The sequence below is a fragment of the Eleutherodactylus coqui genome, chromosome 10 (assembly GCF_035609145.1).
Source record: "Eleutherodactylus coqui strain aEleCoq1 chromosome 10, aEleCoq1.hap1, whole genome shotgun sequence".
Taxonomy (NCBI): Eukaryota; Metazoa; Chordata; class Amphibia; order Anura; family Eleutherodactylidae; genus Eleutherodactylus; species Eleutherodactylus coqui.
The window spans coordinates 39,653,238-39,677,022 of record NC_089846.1 but is presented as its reverse complement, the minus strand read 5'-3'; the positions used below and the strand labels follow the sequence as shown (position 1 = coordinate 39,677,022).

The window sequence follows — 23,785 nt, the reverse complement described above, 5'->3', positions numbered from 1 at the left end:
TATATATATATATATATATATATATATATGTGATTTTTTAATATTTTCTATTAACCTCTTAAAGACCAAAGGTGGTAAATTTTCAGCACTTGGTCCTGGGATTTAATCGCTGCAGGATTAAAGCCTCTGCTCCTGCAGACACAGCTAAGTACCCAAAGGAGAAGGAAGAAGTCGTTTTTAACTGCTTCTGCCTTTTCCTTTCCTGGGTACACAGCACTCAATGAGCGCTATGTACTAAAGTGAAACTAGAAGTATTACTTCCAATATGCGACCCAGCAATCACATGACCACCGGGTGCCCCTCTTAGAGCAGAGCTGCAGAGTCCTAGCAGACTCTATCAGCTCTGTTAGTGACTATTGTCACTACAGGGAATGTTTTTCCCTGTAACTAGCGCTCCTATGGATGTCCCAGCTATAGTGGAAAAGAGTGAATTAAGAAAAAAAAAAAAAAGACTACATGAATGACCCCCAAAGCTCTTATATGATATCATGGGGGATATAGATGGTGAAAAATAGTTACAAAAATAAGTTTAAAAAATTACAGAATAAAATATATATTTTTAGCTTTTAACCCCCAAAGCTCTTATATGATATCATGGGGGATATAGATGGTGAAAAATAGTTACAAAAATAAGTTTAAAAAATTACAGAATAAAATATATATTTTTAGCTTTTAACCCCCGATAAAACTAAAAAAACAGGAAAAAAAGCTGTGAAAAAGATATTAAAGAAAGAGACCTGTATGTCATGGGGGGAAAAAAAAGTCAGCAGCAAAAATAATTTTGGTAGCTGAAGGAAAGATAATAGGGCAGTTAAACCACCACATGGGTAAAATCCCTAAAAAGTGTCTGGCCCTTAAGGTACAAAACAGCCTGGTCCTTAAGGGGTTAAGCCACGCCTGATGAAGAGACCTAAGAAATCTTTTAAAAAACTTACTATTTGTTATCGTTTTTTAGTTAGTCCTTAAAAGGTATCAACAACTGAGGACTCTAACTTTTTATCTTTTTTGTTTTGGCTTATGCTACAATTTTTGTTGCTAAGACGGATCCTGTAATATACATTATATTAATACTGTGCTGTGGGCCCTGGAGAAGTATGACAATCTGACATTTGGACAAAGAAAGAAAAGTTGTGTGCCACGTCCAGCTTCTAGAATTATCCAGAGATCTAAGGAACTTTACAAGCTTATATCATCAGTGTCTAGGTAAACGTTCCTTGGCAGGATATGATATGACGTAACAGAAGCATGTACTTGGCAAATCTCTTCAACATTAAATGTCCATGCCTTGGAAGAAGCTGGGCAGGAGAACATTCAAGACATCCACAGCATGGCGTCCTTAAGATTTTAAGCCTAAAAAATGCTCATAACTCACAAGAACAGAATATTAAGTTTTGGGCCGTTGATACACTGCCAAGGACCCTGCTATGTAACGTCATGTAATATCAGCATCTTGCTGGTTATCAGGGGAGCATAGATACAGGCAAGTGCTGCACAGTTAAAGAGACTCTGTCACCATCTTTTTGCACCCCTCTCTGAGGACAACAGGAGGTAGTGACAGGCACACTGATTACAGTGATGTGCCTGCAGTGTGGATATGTGCAGTAGTTTTGGATAAACTTATCAGTAACAGGACATGCATAGAGGACTACCTAAAGTAGTCCTGGAGATTCATGAGCTGCAAGCTAGCTACATCCATCTCATCCCCCAGCTACTGATTGAGTGCTGTCTGCCTATTACTGTGCATACAGAGAGATCTGCCAATCATTGGCTGGAGGGCGGGGTAAGTGTGGCTAGGCTGCAGCTCATAAATATGCAGGACTAATTCTGTGACACTGCTACTAATTAAATGTAAGCATCTACAAACTTACTGCACAGATACATACAGTAAACATAGAATGGTAGAGTTGAAAGGGACCTCCAGGGTCATCGGGTCCAACCCTCTGCTCAGTGCAGGATTCACTAAATCATCCCAGACACTTGTCCAGCCTTTGTTTGAACACTTTCAGTGAAGGAGAACCCACCACCGTGAGTCCTTCAATGTGACGATAACAAGAGGGCATCCTCTACATCTAGAGGTAAGAAGGTTTGATCACCAACACAGACTGGGGTTCTTTACTGTAAGAACAGTGAGATTATGGAACTCTCTGCCTGAGAAAGTGGTGATGGCAAAATCAATGGAGGAGTTCATAGAATTATAGAATGGTAGAGTTGGAAGAGACCTCCAGGGTCATCGGGTCCAACCCCCTGCTCAGTGCAGGATTCACGAAATCATCCCAGACAGGTGTCTGTCCAGCCTCTGTTTGAGGAACTCACCACCTCCTGTGGTAACCTGTTCCACTCATTGATCACCCTCACTGTCAGAAAGCTTTTTCTAATATCTAATCTGCGTCTCCTCTCTTTCAGTTTCATCCCATTGCTTCTAGTCTTTCCTTGTGCAAATGAGAATAGGGCTGATCCCTTTGCACTGTGACAGCCCTTCAGATTTTTGACAGCCAGTCACAGCCATCACAGTGAAAAGCACTGCTGTGCCCCCACCCCCCATCCAACTTGGAGGTCAGGCAGCTCATCTGATAGCGAAAGTTAAAAAATGATTTAGACATAACGTGGCCATATGGTAAATGTGATTTATTTACTATTTTGTGTGGTATGATTATCTGTATCATAAGCAGGAAATGTCAAATTTTGAAAATGATAACTCTTCCAAATTTTTGCAGAATTTTTAGATTTTTTTCTAAATAATCCTTAGTCACATAGGCCAAGTGGTTAATCAAAGCACAGTCCTCCTAGCACAGAACTTCAAACTTTATAGATGCCCAGCATGTGAAATCTACCTACAGATAAAGGCACAAGTCAGGAAACAATAATGAGCATAATAAAACTAATGAATAACAAATAGAGATGAGCGAACGTACTCGTCCGAGCTTGATACTCGTTCGAGTATTAGCGTGTTCGAAATGCTCGTTACTAGAGGCGAGCACCACGCGATGTTCGAGTTACTTTCACTTTCATCTCTGAGACGTTAGCGCGCTTTTCTGGCCAATAGAAAGACAAGGAAGGCATTACAACTTCCCCCTGCGACGTTCAAGCCCTATACCACCCCCCTGCCGTGAGTGGCTGGCGAGATCAGGTGTCACCCGAGTATATAAACCGGCCCCTCCCACGGCTCGCCACAGATGCATTCTGACATAGATCAGGGAAAGTGCTGCTGATCCTGGAACTGCTATAGGGAGAGCGTTAGGAGTGATTTTAGGCTTCAAGAACCCCAACGGTCCTTCTTAGGGCCACATCTGACCGTGTGCAGTACTGTTGAGGCTGCTTTTTGCAGTGTTGCACTTTTTTTTTTTTTTTTGTATATCGGCCGTGCAGAGCATTGCGTCCAGAGCATTGCGTCCTGCAGTAATTTTACATAGTCCAGGGCCAGTAGTGGTGGTGAGGCAGGGACAGTGAAAGACATATCCAGTCTATATAGGCAGTGGGCTTTTCCAAAAAAATTTGGGAAAAAAAATCTATTTGGGCTGCCTGTGACCATCCTGACTGTACTGCGTCTCTGCTGGGGGTAGTTGTCCTAATTCATACGCAGCCAGCTAAATGTTACAGCAGGCTTGCGCAAAATTCTTTCCTGCCTCTGCTGTGCGTTCCGTAAGTGAAGTCAGCCTCCAACCTCAGGCCAATAAGCGGCACATTTAATTACAGCGTTCTGTTTCTGCACTACTGGTAATACAGCATGCTGAGGGGTAGGTCTAGGCCTAGAGGACGTGGACGCGGGCGAGGACGCGGAGGCCCAAGTCAGGGTGTGAGGCCTAGAGGACGTGGACGCGGGCGAGGACGCGGAGGCCCAAGTCAGGGTGTGCGCACAGGCCGAGCTCCTGATCCAGGTGTATCGCAGCCGACTGCTGCGGGATTAGGAGAGAGGCACGTTTCTGGCGTCCCCACATTCATCTCACAATTAATGGGTCCACGCGGTAGACCTTTATTAGAAAATGAGCAGTGTGAGCAGGTCCTGTCGTGGATGGCAGAAAGTGCATCCAGCAATCTATCGACCACCCAGAATTCTGCGCCGTCCACTGCTGCAACTCTGAATCCTCTGGCTGCTGCTCCTCCTTCCTCCCAGCCTCCTCACTCCATTACAATGACACATTCTGAGGAGCAGGCAGACTCCCAGGAACTGTTCTCGGGCCCCTGCCCAGAATGGGCAGCAATGGTTCCGAATCCTCTCCCACTGGAGGAGTTTGTTGTGACCGATGCCCAACCTTTGGAAAGTTCCCGGCGTCCGGGGGATGAGGCTGGGGACTTCCGGCAACTGTCTCAAGAGCTTTCAGTGGGTGAGGAGGACGATGACGATGAGACACAGTTGTCTATCACTCAGGTAGTAGTAATTGGAGTAAGTCCGAGGGAGGAGCGCACAGAGGATTCGGAGGAAGAGCAGCAGGACGATGAGGTGACTGACCCCACCTGGTTTGCTACGCCTACTGAGGACAGGTCTTCAGAGGGGGAGGCAAGTGCAGCAGCAGGGCTGGTTGGAAGAGGCAGTGCGGTGGCCAGGGGTAGAGGCAGGGCCAGACCGAATAATCCACCAACTGTTTCCCAAAGCGCCCCCTCGCACCATGCCACCCTGCAGAGGCCGAGATGCTCAAAGGTCTGGCAGTTTTTCACTGAGAGTGCAGACGACCGACGAACAGTGGTGTGCAACCTTTGTCGCGCCAAGATCAGCCGGGGAGCCACCACCACCAGCCTCACCACCACCAGCATGCGCAGACATATGATGGCCAAGCACCCCACAAGGTGGGACGAAGGCCGTTCACCGCCTCCGGTTTGCACCGCTGCCTCTCCCCCTGTGCCCCAACCTGCCACTGAGATCCAACCCCCCTCTCAGGACACAGGCACTACCGTCTCCTGGCCTGCACCCACACCCTCAACTCCGCTGACCTCGGCCCCATCCACCAATGTCTCTCAGCGCACCGTCCAGCCGTTGCTAGCGCAAGTGTTGGAGCGCAAGCGCAAGTACGCCGCCACGCACCCGCACGCTCAAGCGTTAAACGTGCACATAGCCAAATTTATCAGCCTGGAGATGCTGCCGTATAGGGTTGTGGAAACGGAGGCTTTCAAAGGTATGATGGCGGCGGCCCCGCGCTACTCAGTTCCCAGTCGCCACTACTTTTCCCAATGTGCCGTCCCAGCCCTGCATGACCACGTCTCCCGCAACATTGTACGCGCCCTCACCAACGCGGTTACTGCCAAGGTCCACTTAACAATGGACACGTGGACAAGCACAGGCGGGCAGGGCCACTATATCTCCCTGACGGCACATTGGGTGAATTTAGTGGAGGCTGGGACAGAGTCAGAGCCTGGGACCGCTCATGTCCTACCCACCCCCAGAATTGCGGGCCCCAGCTCGGTGGTGGTATCTGCGGCGGTGTATGCTTCCTCCACTAAACCACCCTCCTCCTCCTACGCAACCTCTGTCTCGCAATCAAGATGTGTCAGCAGCAGCACGTCGCCAGCAGTCGGTGTCGTGCGGCGTGGCAGCACAGCGGTGGGCAAGCGTCAGCAGGCCGTGCTGAAACTACTCAGCTTAGGAGAGAAGAGGCACACGGCCCACGAACTGCTGCAGGGTCTAACAGAGCAGACCGACCGCTGGCTTGCACCGCTGAGCCTCCAATCGGGCATGGTCGTGTGTGACAACGGCCGTAACCTGGTGGCGGCTCTGCAGCTCGGCGGCCTCACGCACATGCCATGCCTGGCCCACGTCTTTAATTTGGTTCAGCGCTTTCTGAAAAGCTACCCACGCTTGTCAGACCTGCTCGGAAAGGTGCGCCGGCTCTGCGCACATTTCCGCAAGTCCCACACCGACGCTGCCACCCTGCGCACCCTGCAACATCGGTTTTATCTGCCAGTGCACCGACTGCTGTGCGACGTGCCCAGACGGTGGAACTCTACGCTCCACATGTTGGCCAGGCTCTATGAGCAGCGTAGAGCTATAGTGGAATACCAACTCTAACATGGGCGGCGCAGTGGGAGTCAGCCTCCTCAATTCTTTACAGAAGAGTGGGCCTGGTTGGCAGACATCTGCCAGGTCCTTGGAAACTTTGAGGAGTCTACCCAGATGGTGAGCGGCGATGCTGCAATCATTAGCGTCACCATTCCTCTGCTATGCCTCTTGAGAAGTTCCCTGCAAAGCATAAAGGCAGACGCTTTGCGCTCGGAAACAGAGGTGGGGGAAGACAGTATGTCGCTGGATAGTCAGAGCACCCTCCTGTCTATATCTTAGCGCATTGAGGAGGAGGAGGAGGAGGAGGAGCATGAGGAGGATGAGGAGGAGGGGGAAGAGACAGCTTGGCCCACTGCTGAGGGTACCCATGCTTCTTGCCTGTCATCCTTTCAGCGTGTATGGCCTGAGGAGGAGGATCCTGAAAGTGATCTTCCTAGTGAGGACAGCCATGTGTTGCGTACAGGTACCCTGGCACACATGGCTGACTTCATGTTAGGATGCCTTTCTCGTGACCCTCGCGTTACACGCATTCTGGCCACTACGGATTACTGGGTGTACACACTGCTCGACCCACGGTATAAGGAGAACCTTTCCACTCTCATACCCGAAGAGGAAAGGGGTTCGAGAGTGATGCTATACCACAGGACCCTGGTGGACAAACTGATGGTAAAATTCCCATCCCACAGCGCTAGTGGCCGAAGGCGCAGTTCCGAGGGCCAGGTAGCAGGGGAGGCGCGGAGATCAGGCAGCATGTACAGGAAAGGGCAGGGGAACACTCTCTAAGGCCTTTGACAGCTTTCTGGCTCCCCAGCAAGACTGTGTCACCGCTCCCCAGTCAAGGCTGAGTCGGCGGGAGCACTGTAAAAGGATGGTGAGGGAGTACGTAGCCGATCGCACAACCATCCTCCGTGACGGCTCTGCCCCCTACAACTACTGGGTGTCGAAGCTGGACACGTGGCCTGAACTCGCGCTGTATGCCCTGGAGGTGCTTGCTTGTCCTGCGGCTAGCGTCTTGTCAGAGAGGGTGTTTAGTGCGGCTGGGGGAATCATCACAGATAAGCGTACCCGCCTGTCAACCGACAGTGCCGACAGGCTTACACTCATCAAGATGAACAAAGCCTGGATTTCCCCACACTTCTCTTCTCCACCAGCGGACAGCAGCGATACCTAAACAATACGTAGGCTGCACCCGCGGATGGAAGCATTGTTCTCTATCACCATCAAAAACGTGGACCTTTTAGCTTCATCAATCTGTGTATAATATTCATCCTCCTCCTCCTGCTCCTCCTCCTGAAACCTGACGTAATCACGCCGAACGGGCAATTTTTCTTAGGCCCACAAGGCTCAGTCATATAATTTTTGTAAACAATTTTTATACGTTTCAATGCTCATTAAAGCATTGAAACTTGCACCTGAACCAATTTTTATTTTAACTGGGCTGCCTCCAGGCCTAGTTACAAATTAAGCCACATTAACCAAAGCGATTAATGGGTTTCACCTGCCCTCTTGGTTGGGCATGGGCAATGTTTCTGACGTACATTAGTACTGTTGGTACACCAATTTTTTGGGGCCCTCGCCTACAGTGTAATCCATTTAATTTTTTGCCCACCTGCATTAAAGCTGACGTTACATCAGCTGTGCTGGGCACTGCAATGGGATATATTTATGTACCGCCGGTGGCTTCCTGGCACCCACCCATGCTGTCGGTCCACACGGAGTTGTAACTGCATGTGTCCACTTCTAAAGAACCCCAGTCTGACTGGGGCATGCAGTGTGGGCCAAAGCCCACCTGCATTAAATATGAAATTACCTCAGCTGTGCTGGGCACTGCAATGGGATATATTTATGTACCGTCGGTGGGTTCCAGGGAGCCACCCATGCTGTCGGTCCACAGGGAGTTGTAACTGCATGTGTCCACTTCTAAAGAACCCCAGTCTGACTGGGGCATGCAGTGTGGGCCGAAGCCCACCTGCATTAAACATGACATTACCTCAGCTGTGATGGGCAATGCAATGGGATATATTTATGTACTGCCGGTGGGTTCCAGGGAGCCACCCATGCTGTCGGTCCACACGGAGTTGTAACTGCATGTGTCCACTTCTAAAGAACCCCAGTCTGACTGGGGCATGCAGTGTGGGCCGAAGCCCACCTGCATTAAACATGACATTACCTCAGCTGTGATGGGCAATGCAATGGGATATATTTATGTACTGCCGGTGGGTTCCAGGGAGCCACCCATGCTGTCGGTCCACACGGAGTTGTAACTGCATGTGTCCACTTCTAAAGAACCCCAGTCTGACTGGGGCATGCAGTGTGGGCCGAAGCCCACCTGCATTAAACATGACATTACCTCAGCTGTGATGGGCAATGCAATGGGATATATTTATGTACCGCCGGTGGCTTCCTGGCACCCACCCATGCTGTCGGTCCACAGGGACTTCACAATAGGGAGTTGTACCTGCCTGTGTCTATGAATTAAAAACCCTGGTCAGGTTGGGGCATGCAGTGTGGGCCGAAGCCCACCTGCATTTAATCTGACGTTAGCTCTGCTGTCCAGGGCACTGCAATGGGATACATTTATGTACAGCCGGTGGGTTCCAGGGAGCCACCCATGCTGTGGGTGCACACGGAATTCCCATTGCGGAGTTGTACCTGCCTGTGACTATTTATAAAAAAACGCCGTCTGACTGGGGCATACAGACACCTTGACTAGTGTGAATAGTGTGTGGCACATAGGTTCCCCATTGCTATGCCCACGTGTGCAGCTCCTGATGGCGGTGGCACAGGATTATATTTCTCATTGCTTCTGTACAGCATTGTGGGCTATTGCCCCGCCCCTTTTAAAGAGGGTCGCTGCCTAGCCGTGCCAACCCTCTGCAGTGTGTGCCTGTGGTTCCTCTTCATGGCAGACGCACTTATAAATAGACATGAGGGTGGTGTGGCATGAGGGCAGCTGAAGGCTGCGCAGGGACACTTTGGTGTGCGCTGTGGACACTGGGTCTTGCGGGGGGGGGGGGGGCAGCATGTAACCCAGGAGAAGTGGCAGCGGAGTGTGTTGCAGTCAGTGATTGTGCTTTGTTGGAGGTAGTGTGGTGCTTAGCTAAGGTATGCATTGCTAATGAGGGCTTTTCAGAAGTAAAAATTGTTGGGAGGGGGCCCACTCTTACCGCTATTGTGGCTTAATAGTGGGACCTGGGAACTTGAGATGCAGCCCAACATGTAGCCCCTCGCCTGCCCTATCCGTTTCTGTGTCGTTCCCATCACTTTCTTGAATTGCCCAGATTTTCACAAATGGAAACCTTAGCGAGCATCGGAGATATACAAAAATGCTCGGGTCGCCCATTGACTTCAATGGGGTTCGTTACTCGAAACGAACCCTTGAGCATCGCGAAAATTTCGTCCCGAGTAACGAGCACCCGAGCATTTTGGTGCTCGCTCATCTCTAATAACAAACTAAAACAATAAAAGGAAACAAATTCTACTGACAAGACAGACTGATCGCTAATAGATATACATCAAATCAGAATTATAAATTGGATCTTTGGGAAATCTCGATAAGGGTGACTTTACATCTATACTTGGGGTTCTGCTTTCCAGCTCTATTTAGGGAGCAGGAAAGGGGATTCCCCCACATCCGAACGGCTCCATCTATGAATGGAACCAAACAGCACCAGATGCACCAAATTGACTATGAGATCTGTCTGCTTTCCACCCAGCTGCCCGGCTTTTGGACAGAGGAAAAATCTCTATATGTAGCACTTTTTCCAGTATCCCGAGCCAGATCTGTGACAGATACTCCGGCCGAAGGTTCCGATACAGATGTGAAACCAGCCTTATAATGTCATAATCCAGAAAGTCTTTTATTTAATCAGGCATGTAGATATTTATTCTGCAATCCTTTTTCTTAGTGCACTTGAAGTGCAACCAACGTATCAGTGTGATGTAATTAAAGGCGTTGTCCCATTACTACCTGTTTTGCCCCAGAAAGCAGACAGATCCGTACATTGTGCAGTGACCTGGGCTGGTACTGCAGACTGAGTCCTATTGAAGTGAATAGAACTCAAACTGCAATACCAGCCTGTGCCACTGTGCAACGAACAGAGCTGTTTGCTTCCTGCAGCAAAATAAGTAGAAGCCGGAGAACCCCTTTACTGATGTACACAACATATGCAATTCATTAAAGAACGAATAGGATGCTATTAGGTATATTAGAATAAGAAGAAAACAACAGTTCCCAACCACATCCTGAACGTTCTGTAATGTATTTCAGCCCTACAAATATTCTGTACATCATTAACTGCACCTCATGTAACCTCCAAAACGTTGAACACAGATCTAGTATTTTTAATCCCACAAACAAAACTTGACGGGTGTCTCCAAACATTTCCTGCCGTATATGCACACAATCGTAAACTAGATTCCCTAGAAGGGATAGCTATAGAAAGAGTTAAAAGACCAGGTGGGGAAGAGATTGGAAACATGCTGAATTCAACAGGGAGGCTTTCTGGATTATGACTCTGTAAACTAGATTTCCCCGGAGTCTCAATTATAAGTCTGATTTGCTATATATCTATTGACCATCAGTCTGTCTTGTCAGTAGTATTTATTGCTTTATTTTATTGTTTTATTTGGTTCTTCATTATATTGCTCATCATAGTTTCCCAACATGCACCTTGATCGGTGGGCGGATTTCACATAATGGATGCCTGTAATATTGGAACTCCTGTGCTAGGATCACAGTGCTCTGATTAAGAACCATTTACTTGGCTTGAAACATGTAAGCTTCCCAAGATGTTTACGTGTTTTTTTTTAAACATGATTTAAATAAAATTCTATTTTTAATTATTTTTTTCATTCGAGTGCTGGAGGAATTTTTCTTTTCATTTTTTTCTCGAAGTCTATACACCCACAACTGATGTGGAGCTTACCCTACCAGTATGGAAAAGTTTCTTGGGAATGTGGACTCGTGCCTTTGATGTGGTAAGCTGTATAACCCTTCTTATCTTTATGCAAGCACTGTTAATAATAGGGTAGTATTTATAATTAATAAATGCACAATATTGTATATTATATATTATACATGTGTAGGATAATATGCAGTGACAATATAGTATGCTTGTTAAATAGTGAAAGTAAGATGAACAAGGAAGGGGTGTTGCAAAGTGGCTTTATTTTGTCAATATATAGTAATATACGGATATAATACTGATCTTGTTAAAGGGAACCTGTCAGAAGACTCATGCAGCCCAAAAAGCATGAAATACCGACAGGCTGCCTCATTACGCAGTTTAAGAGTAAAACACAGATGTTGATATTTCATGTTACCCGTGGTTTGGGCAGCATGAATCATCTCCTGACACATATAAAATGCTTGACAAATACTAGAAGGTCAAAGAATCACTTAACAAAATGACTTTTGGATTTGGGAATTATCTCACCCCCGAGCAAAATTACTCAAGCTACAGACTAGGAAGGACTGAAATAAATACAAAAAACATACTTTGGGTGTTAAATGTCAACAGCTTTTTTTTTTTTTTTAATTACATTGACTACGCAAGCAACAGTAGGAATCAAGTGAAGCGCTAACCACACAGTTGAAGTGACACCCACTCGACGGACAGCGATCAAATATGGTACACACTGGCAGGCCATCCTAGCTGAGCCAAAAAACACTAAGGATCCTGCTAAGGTTTCTAGCTCATGTGTTAATATACCATGCTTCTCCTTAGATTATGATCCTTTCTTCATCTTCTTTAAAGTGGCCACTTCTACAGCTTCGCCTTTTGCTAACTTAATTTATAACATTGTCTGTTAGTAGAAAACTGTTTGCCATAACTTGCCCACAACTTACACTTGAGTCTCCAACTACAAGATAACAGGAACAGGCGACAAATTATTGCATGCTAATTCATATTGACCTCCTGTGCATCAACGTAATCTTTTGCCTCCAACATAAAATCTCAATTAAAAACCAGACATGGAAAAACATTAATAAAGGTTCACAAATGTCAAACCTGCAATTCGTAGAGACAACTTTCAGTTCTCAGGTGATGCAAAAAGACCTACCGGTATCTAGCAATCCATAAATACAAGATTGCCATTTCTTTGAGGAGGCAAATGCCAACCGATGACTTTGAATACTTCTATTATAATTTTTTCACAAATTAGCAGTAGAAATCATAATACAAGTAAATTATAAATCCATAAATATACTGTTGGGATCTTGCACTGGGAGATAAGCAAACTTGCTTTACTTAGTCCATGCAAACAGTTGCAGCAGTTTTACTTACACTTCTTTCAACTAGGAATACCCCTACCATGAGGCAAGCTCAGACTGCTGTCTCCGGCGGTAGTCTTCAGGACCTCAGAGGGGCGGCGGGTTGCTGCTTAGATTATATATATTTTTAGCGGCCATATTAATGGACGGTAAAAAACAATTGCCACTTGTGAGTTGGCCGGACAGCAACCAGACCAGCATTTAACTTACTAGGTCTGTAGTTCCGTTCCTGCAGTGGTAGGGGTCGCTGCTGCTGTAAATAGAGTGTGACCCCTGACCTCTCCTCCGAGCTCTGCCTTTCTGCACGCAGATGCTAGCCTGTACGAAGTGCAACTGATGGGCAGGGGTCAGGGCAGTGGATGCTGCCAGAGCGAAACTATAGAGCAAGTGAGTTAAATGTTTGTCAGGTTGTTGCACAGCTGGGGGTTCCTTTTTCTACTGAGGATACTAACGGGGTTCACTAGAACTACCGGGGCCACTATGGGGTACACTCTTAAAACTGGGGCACACTCTTAAAACTGGGGCCACTTTGGGGGTCATTATTTCTACTGAGGCTACTAGCGGGGGTCACTATTATTACTGGGGCACCAACTGGGGCACTATTACTAATGTGGCTACTAATGAGGTCAGTATGACTATTAAGATGACTAAGGGGGACATTTATTATTGGGGCCACTACTCTTTCAGTGCAGACAAGTTTTAATGGTTTAAATGATTGCGCCCTTGCTTCCAACACATGTGCAATAAAAAAATATGCCATCTGCTTGTCTGGGCATTGATTAAACATCACTAGGTTTCCTCACTTATACACAAGTCCCATGAAGTCCAGCATTCAAAAGATCAGATCTCCCACACCAGGTCTGTGTGGCTTTCCAGACTCTCTCTAACTCTGACCCAACTGCAGGCCTTTTCATGCCCAAGTAAAGAACTCAGTGGCTTCATCTGAATGGCAGGTTACCACTTTCAGTCTACCTGCCATTCCATAAAAAACCTTATCCAGAAATAAACTCTTAGCAAAGCCTTAGGGAACTAAGTACACTGGGAAACCCAACTTTTCTGGACTTTCTATGCCATCCAGTTTTCCCTGGTGAGATGTTCATTCCCTCCAGTACCTCTCCTACTGCAAGCTTAAATATCCGCCCCTTCTCCAGAGCAGAAAACTGATACCCATTAACCATCCAGTAATACATTCTGGTCTTGCATTACCTGGTTGATGCATTTTATCACTTTCTGAACCAATTTTATAAGTTCCTTGCATTTTTGGCAAGAATTTCTCTGTCACAGACCAATTCTAGACCATGCATTGAGACTCCTTCATGCTTTGCAATTGATGCTTTGGGATCCACTGGATCTTTAGTAAGACCAGCACTAGGAACATCTCCAGTTAAGACCTGCAAAGACCTGCATTTATAGCATTTACAGGGGAAGGCATCATTTCTCTAGGAGGCACCATATTCCTTTTAGGGGATTTTCCTGTTCCCAACAACATTCAAAACAAGGAAAAATAACATTCCACCATTATACTATGCATTATTGTTTTACAACATCAACCTCATAATTAACAGTACCATATACAGCCCCTATTTTACTAATTCTACTGGATAAACCTTGGTATCACCATGGACACACCAAGTACAGTCATTTGTTTTGCTGGTATATAATATCTAGCTATTAAACTTGCATGAACCAGTGTCACAAGGCTACACAAGTCCAATGAGACCTCAACAAGACAGTCATTCACAAAAATATTGCATTCTTGAGGCTCAGTCTCTAGTCCTATGTTTTATGGCATAGGATTGCCAGCAGTGGATTAGCCTTAGTTTCTTTGGCAGAGAGACCTTCCTAGGTCGATTTGGCCACATGGAACCACATCAATCTCTTTCTGATGAGAAACCTCTAGAGACTTTTCCCCCTTTTTCTGCACTTTTCCACAGTCCTCCAATAGCAAGAATTTTAACACCAGTTGGCAACACTGGCTGCCACTCCTGGGAGGTGATCATACTGCAGAGACATCATAGAGACAGTCCTTAATCCAAAGCTCATGGAAAGGAGAGGTATCAAGCAAATATCAAGTCCTCCTCTCCCAGTTGGTTTTGGGTATGCTAGTACTAACCAACAGTAAAAGGGGTGTCATTTTAATTTTTACCTAAAAGGCCTCTAACCTCTACATACCCTACTGTTATTGAGCAATGTAAGTGTGGACAATGGTGACATGTTTCAGCCAAGTCTTCTGATGAAAGAAAGAAGAAGATATGATCTGGGAAATACTATCTATTCAGAAAACAAACCATCTATCCAACAAAACACATGCATACAATATCCTATCCCTATATTGGGTCCGATATGGAACTACGCCAGCCTACAGCCATACAATTACCTATATCATAACTAATACATCATGGTTAAAGGTTTTTCCTCCTGAAACCCTTGCTTTCAATGGATCGCTGTCTGGAGTTACTTGCAGACAATCAGTCTTGTCGATGTGCTTAAAGACAGGAAGTTAGATCCCTCCTTACGCACAATGCATGGCCAACTTCCTTCACAAATATACTTTTACAGAAACATGCAAACAATTTCCCACTAGTTTCTCTAACCTTAAAGACCCACCTGACTAGAAATATTCCTGCTACTATCCTCTATTCCAAAGACCTTATCTATAAAATGTATGTCTGTCTTCTTCTTAAGAGTATACCCAATAAACGCAGCTATCTTTTCACTTTGGAAAGGGAATTAGGTATGACCTTCTCAAAATAAGAAATATCGTTCATCTTTAGGTACTCTTCTTTGGGTGGCCTTGCATTTTTTACAATCTAAACAAGATGATCTTATTACTCAGGTGATTACAGCAGCAAAGACACTAATTTCCCTATACCGAGAACCCAAAATCCATCCTCCCTTCAACTATGGATCAGCAATACACATATTATGCAGAACATGAGAACTAGCAGGTTTGGAGCTCAGACAGAATTCCCCCTTCAAAACTATTTGGGATCTCTGGTTAAGTTTCCATTCTTCAAGAAATTCCAATTCTTCCCCCACAATTCTTGTACCAATGTTTCTCCCTCATCTGTCCTAACCCACAAAATATAAACCAGAACCCCTATACATTTGCATAGCGAGGAAGGTATCAATTTTCCTTTTTGTCTACCACCCACTTTGTAGAGTAAATAACTGGTGCCTATTAGATATCTCTTCTACTTTTCCACCTTGCAAATATAATACTATCAAAACTTTAGATTGCATATTTTGGGAATCGTGTATATAGTTCATATGTATATTAATTGTATCATTTTACTGTATATCGCTCCAATTGTATCATATAAGTGATTTGAGACCTGCTTGCCCAAAACCATAACTGGTGTCTATCATACCTTTATATTCATATACGATGCAATTCAATTACCTTGTTCAATAAAATGAGTATTACAGAAAAGCTTCTCCCTCCCCAAATCATTCACCTAGTACTATGGGAGTCCTTAATCATGGAGTTCTGTTGCAATACATAACTTCCTATAAATGTTCACCTTTCGAAGATGTATCCATCAATGGGTGGAAACCACTCTAGGGTGACTGAGGTAAAGGTGTGCTGCACAATCTGTGGAACAATCGCTACTGGTGAAGGCTTGAAAGATGGCTGCCAACCTTGATAGACCAAGTCTAGATAGCAGTGCATTCTGGCGACTTGATTGGGAGTGAAGGAGTCAGTGCAGTCATCATCTGTAACGAAAACCCCAAAAAATGAATATAAGCATTGTTATGGCATAGTCTGTCTTTAACACCTGAATGCAAAGACAGCCTGCAGATTTTTAAATATTTTATAGTTAATGATCTGTGAATAAGTTTGTTCAGTCATCACTTTTGCAGGATAAGTCAAACGAAAGTGCTCTCTCCTCTCGAAGTGCAGAGACCAACCTGAGAAATTAGAGGTCACATCAAGGTTTGTGATAATTCACTAAGCTTTTCTCAGAAGAGCCATTTAAATTTCTGATCTCTCGGTCAACCTGGCAAACAGTTGCTTCCAACTTTAGTTAGACCCGTAAATGTGTGAAGTTAACCTAGCCCCATGATTTGCACTGTCGTGGGAATCTCTAGTTAATGCTATTGTACAATACTAAGAATCTTCAGAAGAACATAGCATTAAAAGTTAATTTCATTAGCTATAAATTCCCAGTCCACATGGTAAAATGGCTTTTGTCTGCTAATAGGGAAGGCGTGAAGGAAATATACAAGCGCAGTGAGGATGCATTTAGCAACTCTACTCGCAAGGAGTTCTGTCATTGATGTTAAACATTTTTGTCATTAGGTTTAAGGCTACATTCCAGGATTTCCTCAATAATTGATGTGCTTTATGTGAGTGTCCTGTAAAATGCCATGAGTATTTGCCAAGAAAAGCAGCACTTAAAAACCTTTAATAGTCATCATAAAGCAAGAAGAAGACATAAAGCTCCCTGCGCTGGTGAAACAGTGTATAAGTAATGCGTTGCCATATAGGACTTTTTTAAAGGGGTTGTCCAGCTCCATAATTTTTTATACAAACAGCTTGCAATGCCATAAAATGAAAAAAGGAGTAATACTGAGCCTACTAATACCCAGCCGCTATTTACCATACTCAAGGGTTATTGTCGTGAGTCTACACCGGACCACTGCAGCTAATTGCATGCAATGGTGATGTGTTGACACTAGAGTTGAGCGAACATACTCTGCCGAGCTTGAAGCTCGTTCGAGTATTAGCGTACTCGATGGTGCTCGTTACTCGAACGAGCATCAAGCCGTGTTCGACCCCGCCCCAGTTTTTGACTCCTCCCTGCTGTGACATGCCTCTTTTGGCCCCTCCCCGCCGCGACGCAGCACGCGACAATGGCTAATTTTTTGGCTGGCAGGCTGGGGAAGAGAGAGAGAGAGAGAGAGAGAGAGAGAGGATGAACCAAGAGAAAAAAAAAGCTCGGAACCCGGCGTCCCACATACAAAAATGCTCGAGTCTCCCATTGTAGCCAATTGAGTTCGTTACCTGAGTAGAGCTCTCGAATTTTCCAAAAAACTCGACTTGAATAATGCGGACCCGAGCATTTGGGTGCTTGCTCATCTCTAGTTGACACCATTTGGGTCACTACTGTGGCCAGTGACTGGCTGCAATGGTTGCGAGTCATGTTCACATGTCATTGCTGGAGCTGGGTGAACATAGCTCTACAAGGGACCTGGAAATCATTGGCATGGGAGCAGCGGGGATTGCCATGGTTAGCATTACTTCTTTAGTTATTTTATAGCATTGTAAGGTGCTTGGAAAATGTTATGGGACTGGGCAAGTCGTTTGAAGGGAAAATATGCTCTTAAAAGTAACATAAGAAAATGTTTATATTTCAGAACATTGTAGCGCTAGATGTAAAATATTGTGTCTCTATAATGCCAGCAAAACAGCCATGGCCCCGTCAAGGAATGTACTTTACAAGACTTCTGAGGGTGTCCAGTGGTATCAGGTACCAAGATATTAGCAGCAGATCTTTTAAGTCCTGTAAGTTGGGAGGTGTGGCCTCCATAGATGTGACTTGTCTTGTCAGAACATCCCATAGATGCTCAAATAAATTGAGATCTGGGGAATTTGAAGATCAAGTCTTTGTCATGTTCCTCAAACTATTACATAACGATTTTTGCAGTGTGGTGGGGCACAGTGTCCTGTTGAAAGAGGTCACTGTCATTAGCGAATATCTCTGTCATGAAGGGGTGTACTTGGTCTGCACAATGTTTAGATAAGTTGAACAAGCCAATGTAACAGCCCCACAAATGTGAAAAGCCAGGATTTCCCTAGCAGACCAGAGCACCACACTGCCTCCACCAGCTTCCCTTCTTCCCATAGTACATCTTAATGCCATTTCTTCCCCAGTTGAGCAATACACAAGCACCCAGCAGTGTACATGATGAGAAAAGAAGCTTGATTCACCGTATCAGGCCATCTTCTTCCATTGCTCTATGATTTATGAGTTCTGATGCTCATTGTAGGTGATTTTAGCAGTGCACAGGGATTAGTATGGGCACTTTGACTGATTTTCAGCTAGGCAGGCCCATATGCAGCAAGCTACAAGTGTGTTCTGTCACCCTTTTATTATTGCCAGCATTAACTTTTTCGACAATTTTTTCTACAGATGTTCTCCTGTGCGGTTGGAGTAGATGGACTAGCCTTGGTTCTCCACACGCATTAGTGAGCATTGACCCTGTCGCTGTTTCACTGGTTGTTCCTCTTTGGACCACTTTTATATGTTCTATCCACTATATGTATATCTGAAACACCCCAGCTGCTGTTTTGGAGATGTTTTGATAGCCTAGTCGTCAACAAAACTGCTCAGATCTTTGTGTGTTGAATTTTTTTGCTTCCAACACAAGACCTTCAAGAGCGGACTGTTGACTTGCTGCCTAATATATCCCATCCATTGACAGGTGCCATTGTCATAAGATAAATAATGTTATTCTCTTCACCTGTGTGTGCTACGTCATAGGTACGAAGAGTTCTGGTCTAATTAGCTGAGAGGAACGCTGATGAGGGTACAGCTATGACAACATGGTGCATCTCAGCCAATCAGGCTAAGAGGCCTTATAATTAGAATACAACACACTGAACTACCAGTCCTTTCTAAAGTTAGTCTGTCCTGTCAGCCCAGACTTTTTTGTGGGCTCTTAGATGCTCACCTCTGGAACATTACATCTCGAAAGTTAAGTCTTGGAAGCTTTGTGTATTTTCTGTTTCTCACAATTCAAGTAATCCAAAACATTAAAATGCCTGGAGTGTTCAGTCCATTGTTTGAAGAACAGCCGCAGCTTCTTAATCTTAATCTTCACAGCAGTGTGTTTGGGGTCATTATCTTGCTGTGAAATTATTTCTTACCAATCTATGTTTCTCCGGAGTGTATTATAAGATGTATCAAAATGTGTTTGTCCTTATATGCATTCACGATGAGTTCTTTGAAAAGCTCCATTAACTCTAGATGTTCACAAACTTGCACTGATCTTCCAACAAGCTTGACTGATGTCATAGTTGCAGTGGATATAAGAAGTCTACACACCCCTAAAATGCCAGTTTTTTGTCATGTTAAAAAATTCGCGAAAGATGAATCATTTCAGATTTATTTCCACCTTCAGGCCTTAGTCAGACGGGCGTATTTTCCCACGATTTGCGGATCGCATGACGGATGCGCATCCGCAAATCGCGTGACCGGTGCGCGCAAGTCGCCCGCAAATCGCCCGAAAATCTGCTCCTAGCCGCGTTTCATTAGAAACGGGCCGGAGCTGTCCAGCGCATTGCATTCAATGGAGACGGCAATACAGCGGTCTCCATTGAAAGCAATGCGCTGCGGGCGAGCCCGGGATGAATTGTCGGTAAGGGCTTAAATATATAAGCCCTTACCTGCAATTCATCCTAAAATGTGTAAAAATAAAAAAAAATTGTATACTCACCTTCTGCCGGCAGCCGGAGCTCCGCGCGGCCGTCCTGCAGTGGGTGTGAAGGGGGTGTGAGTCAGACCTGCCCCCTGATTGGCTCAGCGCTGAGCCAATCAGAGACATGCCTCACTCACACCCATTCATGAATTCATGAATGGATGTGAGTCAGACCTGGCCCTGATTGGCTCAGCGCTGAGAGGCAGCAGTCACTCACCCATTCATGAATTCATGAATGGGTGTGTGAGTGTTTTCAGCCTCTGATTGGTCAGGGCTGTGACCAATCAGAGGCAGATCATTCAGCAGGCGGGGATTTTAAAGCCCCGCCGGCTGAATAGTGCCAAGAAGCAGTTCAGGAGAACTGACAGCGGCCGCGGCTGGACTCCGGCTGCAGCGGAAAGGTGAGTATACATTTTTTTTTTATTTTAACACATTTTAGGATGAATTGCAGGGAAGGGCTTATATATTTAACCCCTTCCCGACAATTCACCCCGCGCATGCCGGCAACCCATTGCTTTCAATGGAGCGGCTGTATTGCCGCTCCATTGAATTCAATGGGCAAACATCGTTCTTCTCTGCCACAGCTGTTACAGCTGTGGCAGAGAAGAATGATTTGTCTTCTATATGTTCTCAATGGGGTTGGCGCTGCTGCCGCCGGCCCCATTGAGCGCATATACAGAAGAGAACAGGAATCGCAGATCGCAGATAGGTGCGATCTGCGATTTTTTGTTCTATAATTTATCGGACGAGCGCATAAAAAGCGCTCATGTGTCCGATACCATTGCAAAGCAATGGTTTTAAAAAATCGCCGGACGCATTCGCATGCGCAAATCGCGGCTAAAAACGCCCGTCTGACTAAGGCCTCAATGTGATCCGTTATCTGTACAATCTCTGCTGCCATTATTTAGGCCTCATGTCCACGGGCGGGTCGGGTTCCACATGTGGGAGCCCGTAGCGGAATCCGACCCTGCTGCGGCTGGCGACCACAGGTACCTGTCTGGGTCTTCTTTTTTTTATACTGCGGATGTGTGCAGAAGTGCCATGCTTTCCTGTTGGGATCAGCAGCCCATCCATATTGTCAGCTGTGGAAGGGCTGCAGATTGGGCAGCTTCCATTGACTTCAATGGAAACCATCGGCACAGAATCCACATTAATATGGAGCATGCTGCAATTTGTTTTCCGGACCCAAGATAAATCGGCATGCTTTAATTCAGGTGCGGACACCCATGCTTCCCTATAGGCGGCTTGAATTGCGGATCTTTCACGTGGGTGTCCCGCACGGATTCCGCAAATCCAATCTGCTTGTGGACATTGGGCCTCACAGTGATTCTGAGTTGTCCCATATAAAGTTCGACTGCCCTATTAGAATTTTCCTGAGATTTTCTTAGCTGCATTTTTCAGCAAAAGCTGTACAAAGATTGCAACACATCAAAGGGATCTGATTGTTGAAAGGTTACATATCCCATGGAACACAGTGAAGATGGTCAGCAAGAAGATGGATTATATTTGGCACCACAGTGACATTACAAAAATATCACAGGCACATCTATTTTTTTTTCCATGTACACTGTAAAAAAGTGCCCTGTTTTTACTGACTAACCAAGAACTTTTGGACAGTTGGCAACCCTGCCTACATTTTTTAATTAGTTTATGCTATTTTTAAGCTTAAAGAGCTCCAAAAATTTGTAACTTTTCTTGGCACTCTCCAGTTTTGAAAAATGCCAAAAAAGTGGGCATAGACATCAAGTAGTGTGTGCATTCTACAGATTTGTAGAAGTGAGAATAGCACCTAAATAGCTGTATAGAAGGCTTAAAACTGGGTAAGCAACAGCAAACTCTGCTACAAAGGTGAAGCTGTGGAAGACAGTTTCATGTCCTAGGTCATACATCATGGCAAGATTGAGAGCAAAGAAACAAGTCAGAAGGTAGTTATACTGCATTAGCAAGGTCTCTCCCAGGCAACATTTCAAAGTAGCCTGTGGTTTGATGTGCTGTTCCAGCTCTTTTAAAGAAGCGCAAAGAAAGGGGCAACGTTGAGGACCGTACATACAGTGGTTGGCCAAGAAAAGACACATCATGCTTACTTTGCTTTGAAATTGGAAGATGTCAAGTAGTGCCATCAGCTCAGAACTGGTGGAAACTGCTCTACTGTTTGGAGAAGTCTGGCCAGAAGGGGACTCCATGGAAGAATGCCAGCCAAAAATCAATGCTTTTGGCATAGAAGCAAAGCAAATTGACTCAACTATGGACAAAAACATAGGAACTGCAGTGCAAAAAAATGGCAACAGGTGCTCTGGACTGATGAGTCAATATTCAAAATATTTGGCTGTTGTGGTTAGCTTTTTTTATTCGTTCACAAACCTAAATGCGAGCTTCCTCTATGTTTTTCGGTTTTGCATTGCTTCTTTCAGTTGTGTGATATCCATGCCAGTATCAGCTCTGACAGTATCAGCCATCGTGTCCTTTGGGTCTTCTTTTGCCACTGATCTGTCCAAGCATTATAGATTTTTCTAGTGACTCTGCTCGCATTACATGGCCAAAATACATGAGTCTGAGTCCAGTCATCTTGCCCTCCTGTGATACATCGGGACTTATACGATTCAGGACTTCTCTGTATGTTACTCTCGTTGTCCAGGTCATACGCAGCACCTTCCGCCAGCACCACAGCTCTAAAGCATCAATCCTCCTTCTATCAGCTTTTTTCCCAGTCCAGCTTTCACATCCATATATGGCACAGAAGGCAATTTCTTCGCTGTAGGGCTGGAGTGCAGTACAATAATGAGTGTCTGCAGGCAACAGTGAAGCATGGTGGAGGTTCCTTCCAAATTTGGGTCTGCATTTCAGCAAATGGAGTTGGGGATTTGGTCAGGATTAATGGTGGCATTAATACTGAGAAATTCAGACAGATACTTATCCACCATTCAGTACCAGCAATGAGGTATCTGGCTGGCTCCAAATTTATTGCATAGTCTGCAATGGAGAGGTCAAAATCCAAAACAGATCCACAGCAAATCCGCAAACAGTAGCTCCGGCTCTTGAGAGCAGATTTCTGCCTCATATTTTCTGTGTGCATTATGCAGAAAATATGCAACAAATATGCAACGAAATACGCAAAATAGCTGCAGATTTTACCAACACTGCAGATTTACAGTGCTGTAAATCTAACCCATGAGGACATACCCTTAAGGTCCTTTGATACAGCTCAATTTGAGCTAGTTGATGAGTCCCAATTGACAATATCAGTACTCCTTTAGGGTTCCTTCACACAAGCTGACTGTATGAGGAACAAACGATCATTAATATGATTATTCATGCCCCATGCACTTTCATCAACAATGTTTTTTAGTGCTGCATAAAAGATGGGATTGTCCAACAAATAGGTGTTTGCCGGTTCATCAGCTGATCACTGACACCTTTACACAGGACAATGATCAGGTGGTCAAATGTTTGGACGAATGATTAATAGAGCCTTTAATCATTGCCAGTAATATATTTAACTACATTTATTTACACCTTTCAGCACTATTTTGATGGGTTTTTTTAAGTCCTGCTCATGAAGTAAACTGCAGCTGCACTTCTCTGCTTGTGGAAGGGTCAGCTCAGTTGTCTGCATGTTTCTAACACTAGTGCTGTAATGTGAAAATGAACAGTATGTTACTGTGGACTTTCTTGGATTATAAGATTAGGGAAAGCAGAATACTTGGCCTCTTCATCCAGCTAATTGGCAGGGAACCTGAGTTGCGAACCCCTACTGATCTGATACTGATGACTTATCCTGAGGCTAGGTCATCAATATCTTAGTCCTGGAAAACTCATTTACAGATTTAATTATGTTTGGATACTATATTTTCTGTAATAATTAGAGATGAGCGAACGTACTCGTCCGAGCTTGATGCTCGAGCGAATATTAGGGTGTTCGGGATGCTCTTTACTCTTAACGAGCACCACGCGGTGTTCGGGTTACTTTCACTTTCATCTCTGAGACGTTAGTGCGCTTTTCTGGCCAATTGAAAGACAGGGAAGGCATTACAACTTCCCCCTGTGACGTTCAAGCCCTATACCACCCCCCTGCTGTGAGTGGCTGGGGAGATCAG

At 45.1% G+C, this 23,785-nt stretch overlaps 1 protein-coding gene across 1 annotated transcript in view; it reads right to left on the bottom strand.

Annotated features, from left to right (window-relative positions):
• The window catches only part of PAPPA (pappalysin 1), a 326,123-nt gene that overhangs the window by 175,326 nt on the left and 127,012 nt on the right, over positions 1–23,785 (bottom strand). Inside the window, exon 5 of the mRNA XM_066580837.1 lies at positions 15,791–15,983. Coding sequence (XP_066436934.1) covers positions 15,791–15,983 — 193 coding nt within the window. The remainder of the gene's footprint in view (positions 1–15,790; positions 15,984–23,785) is intronic.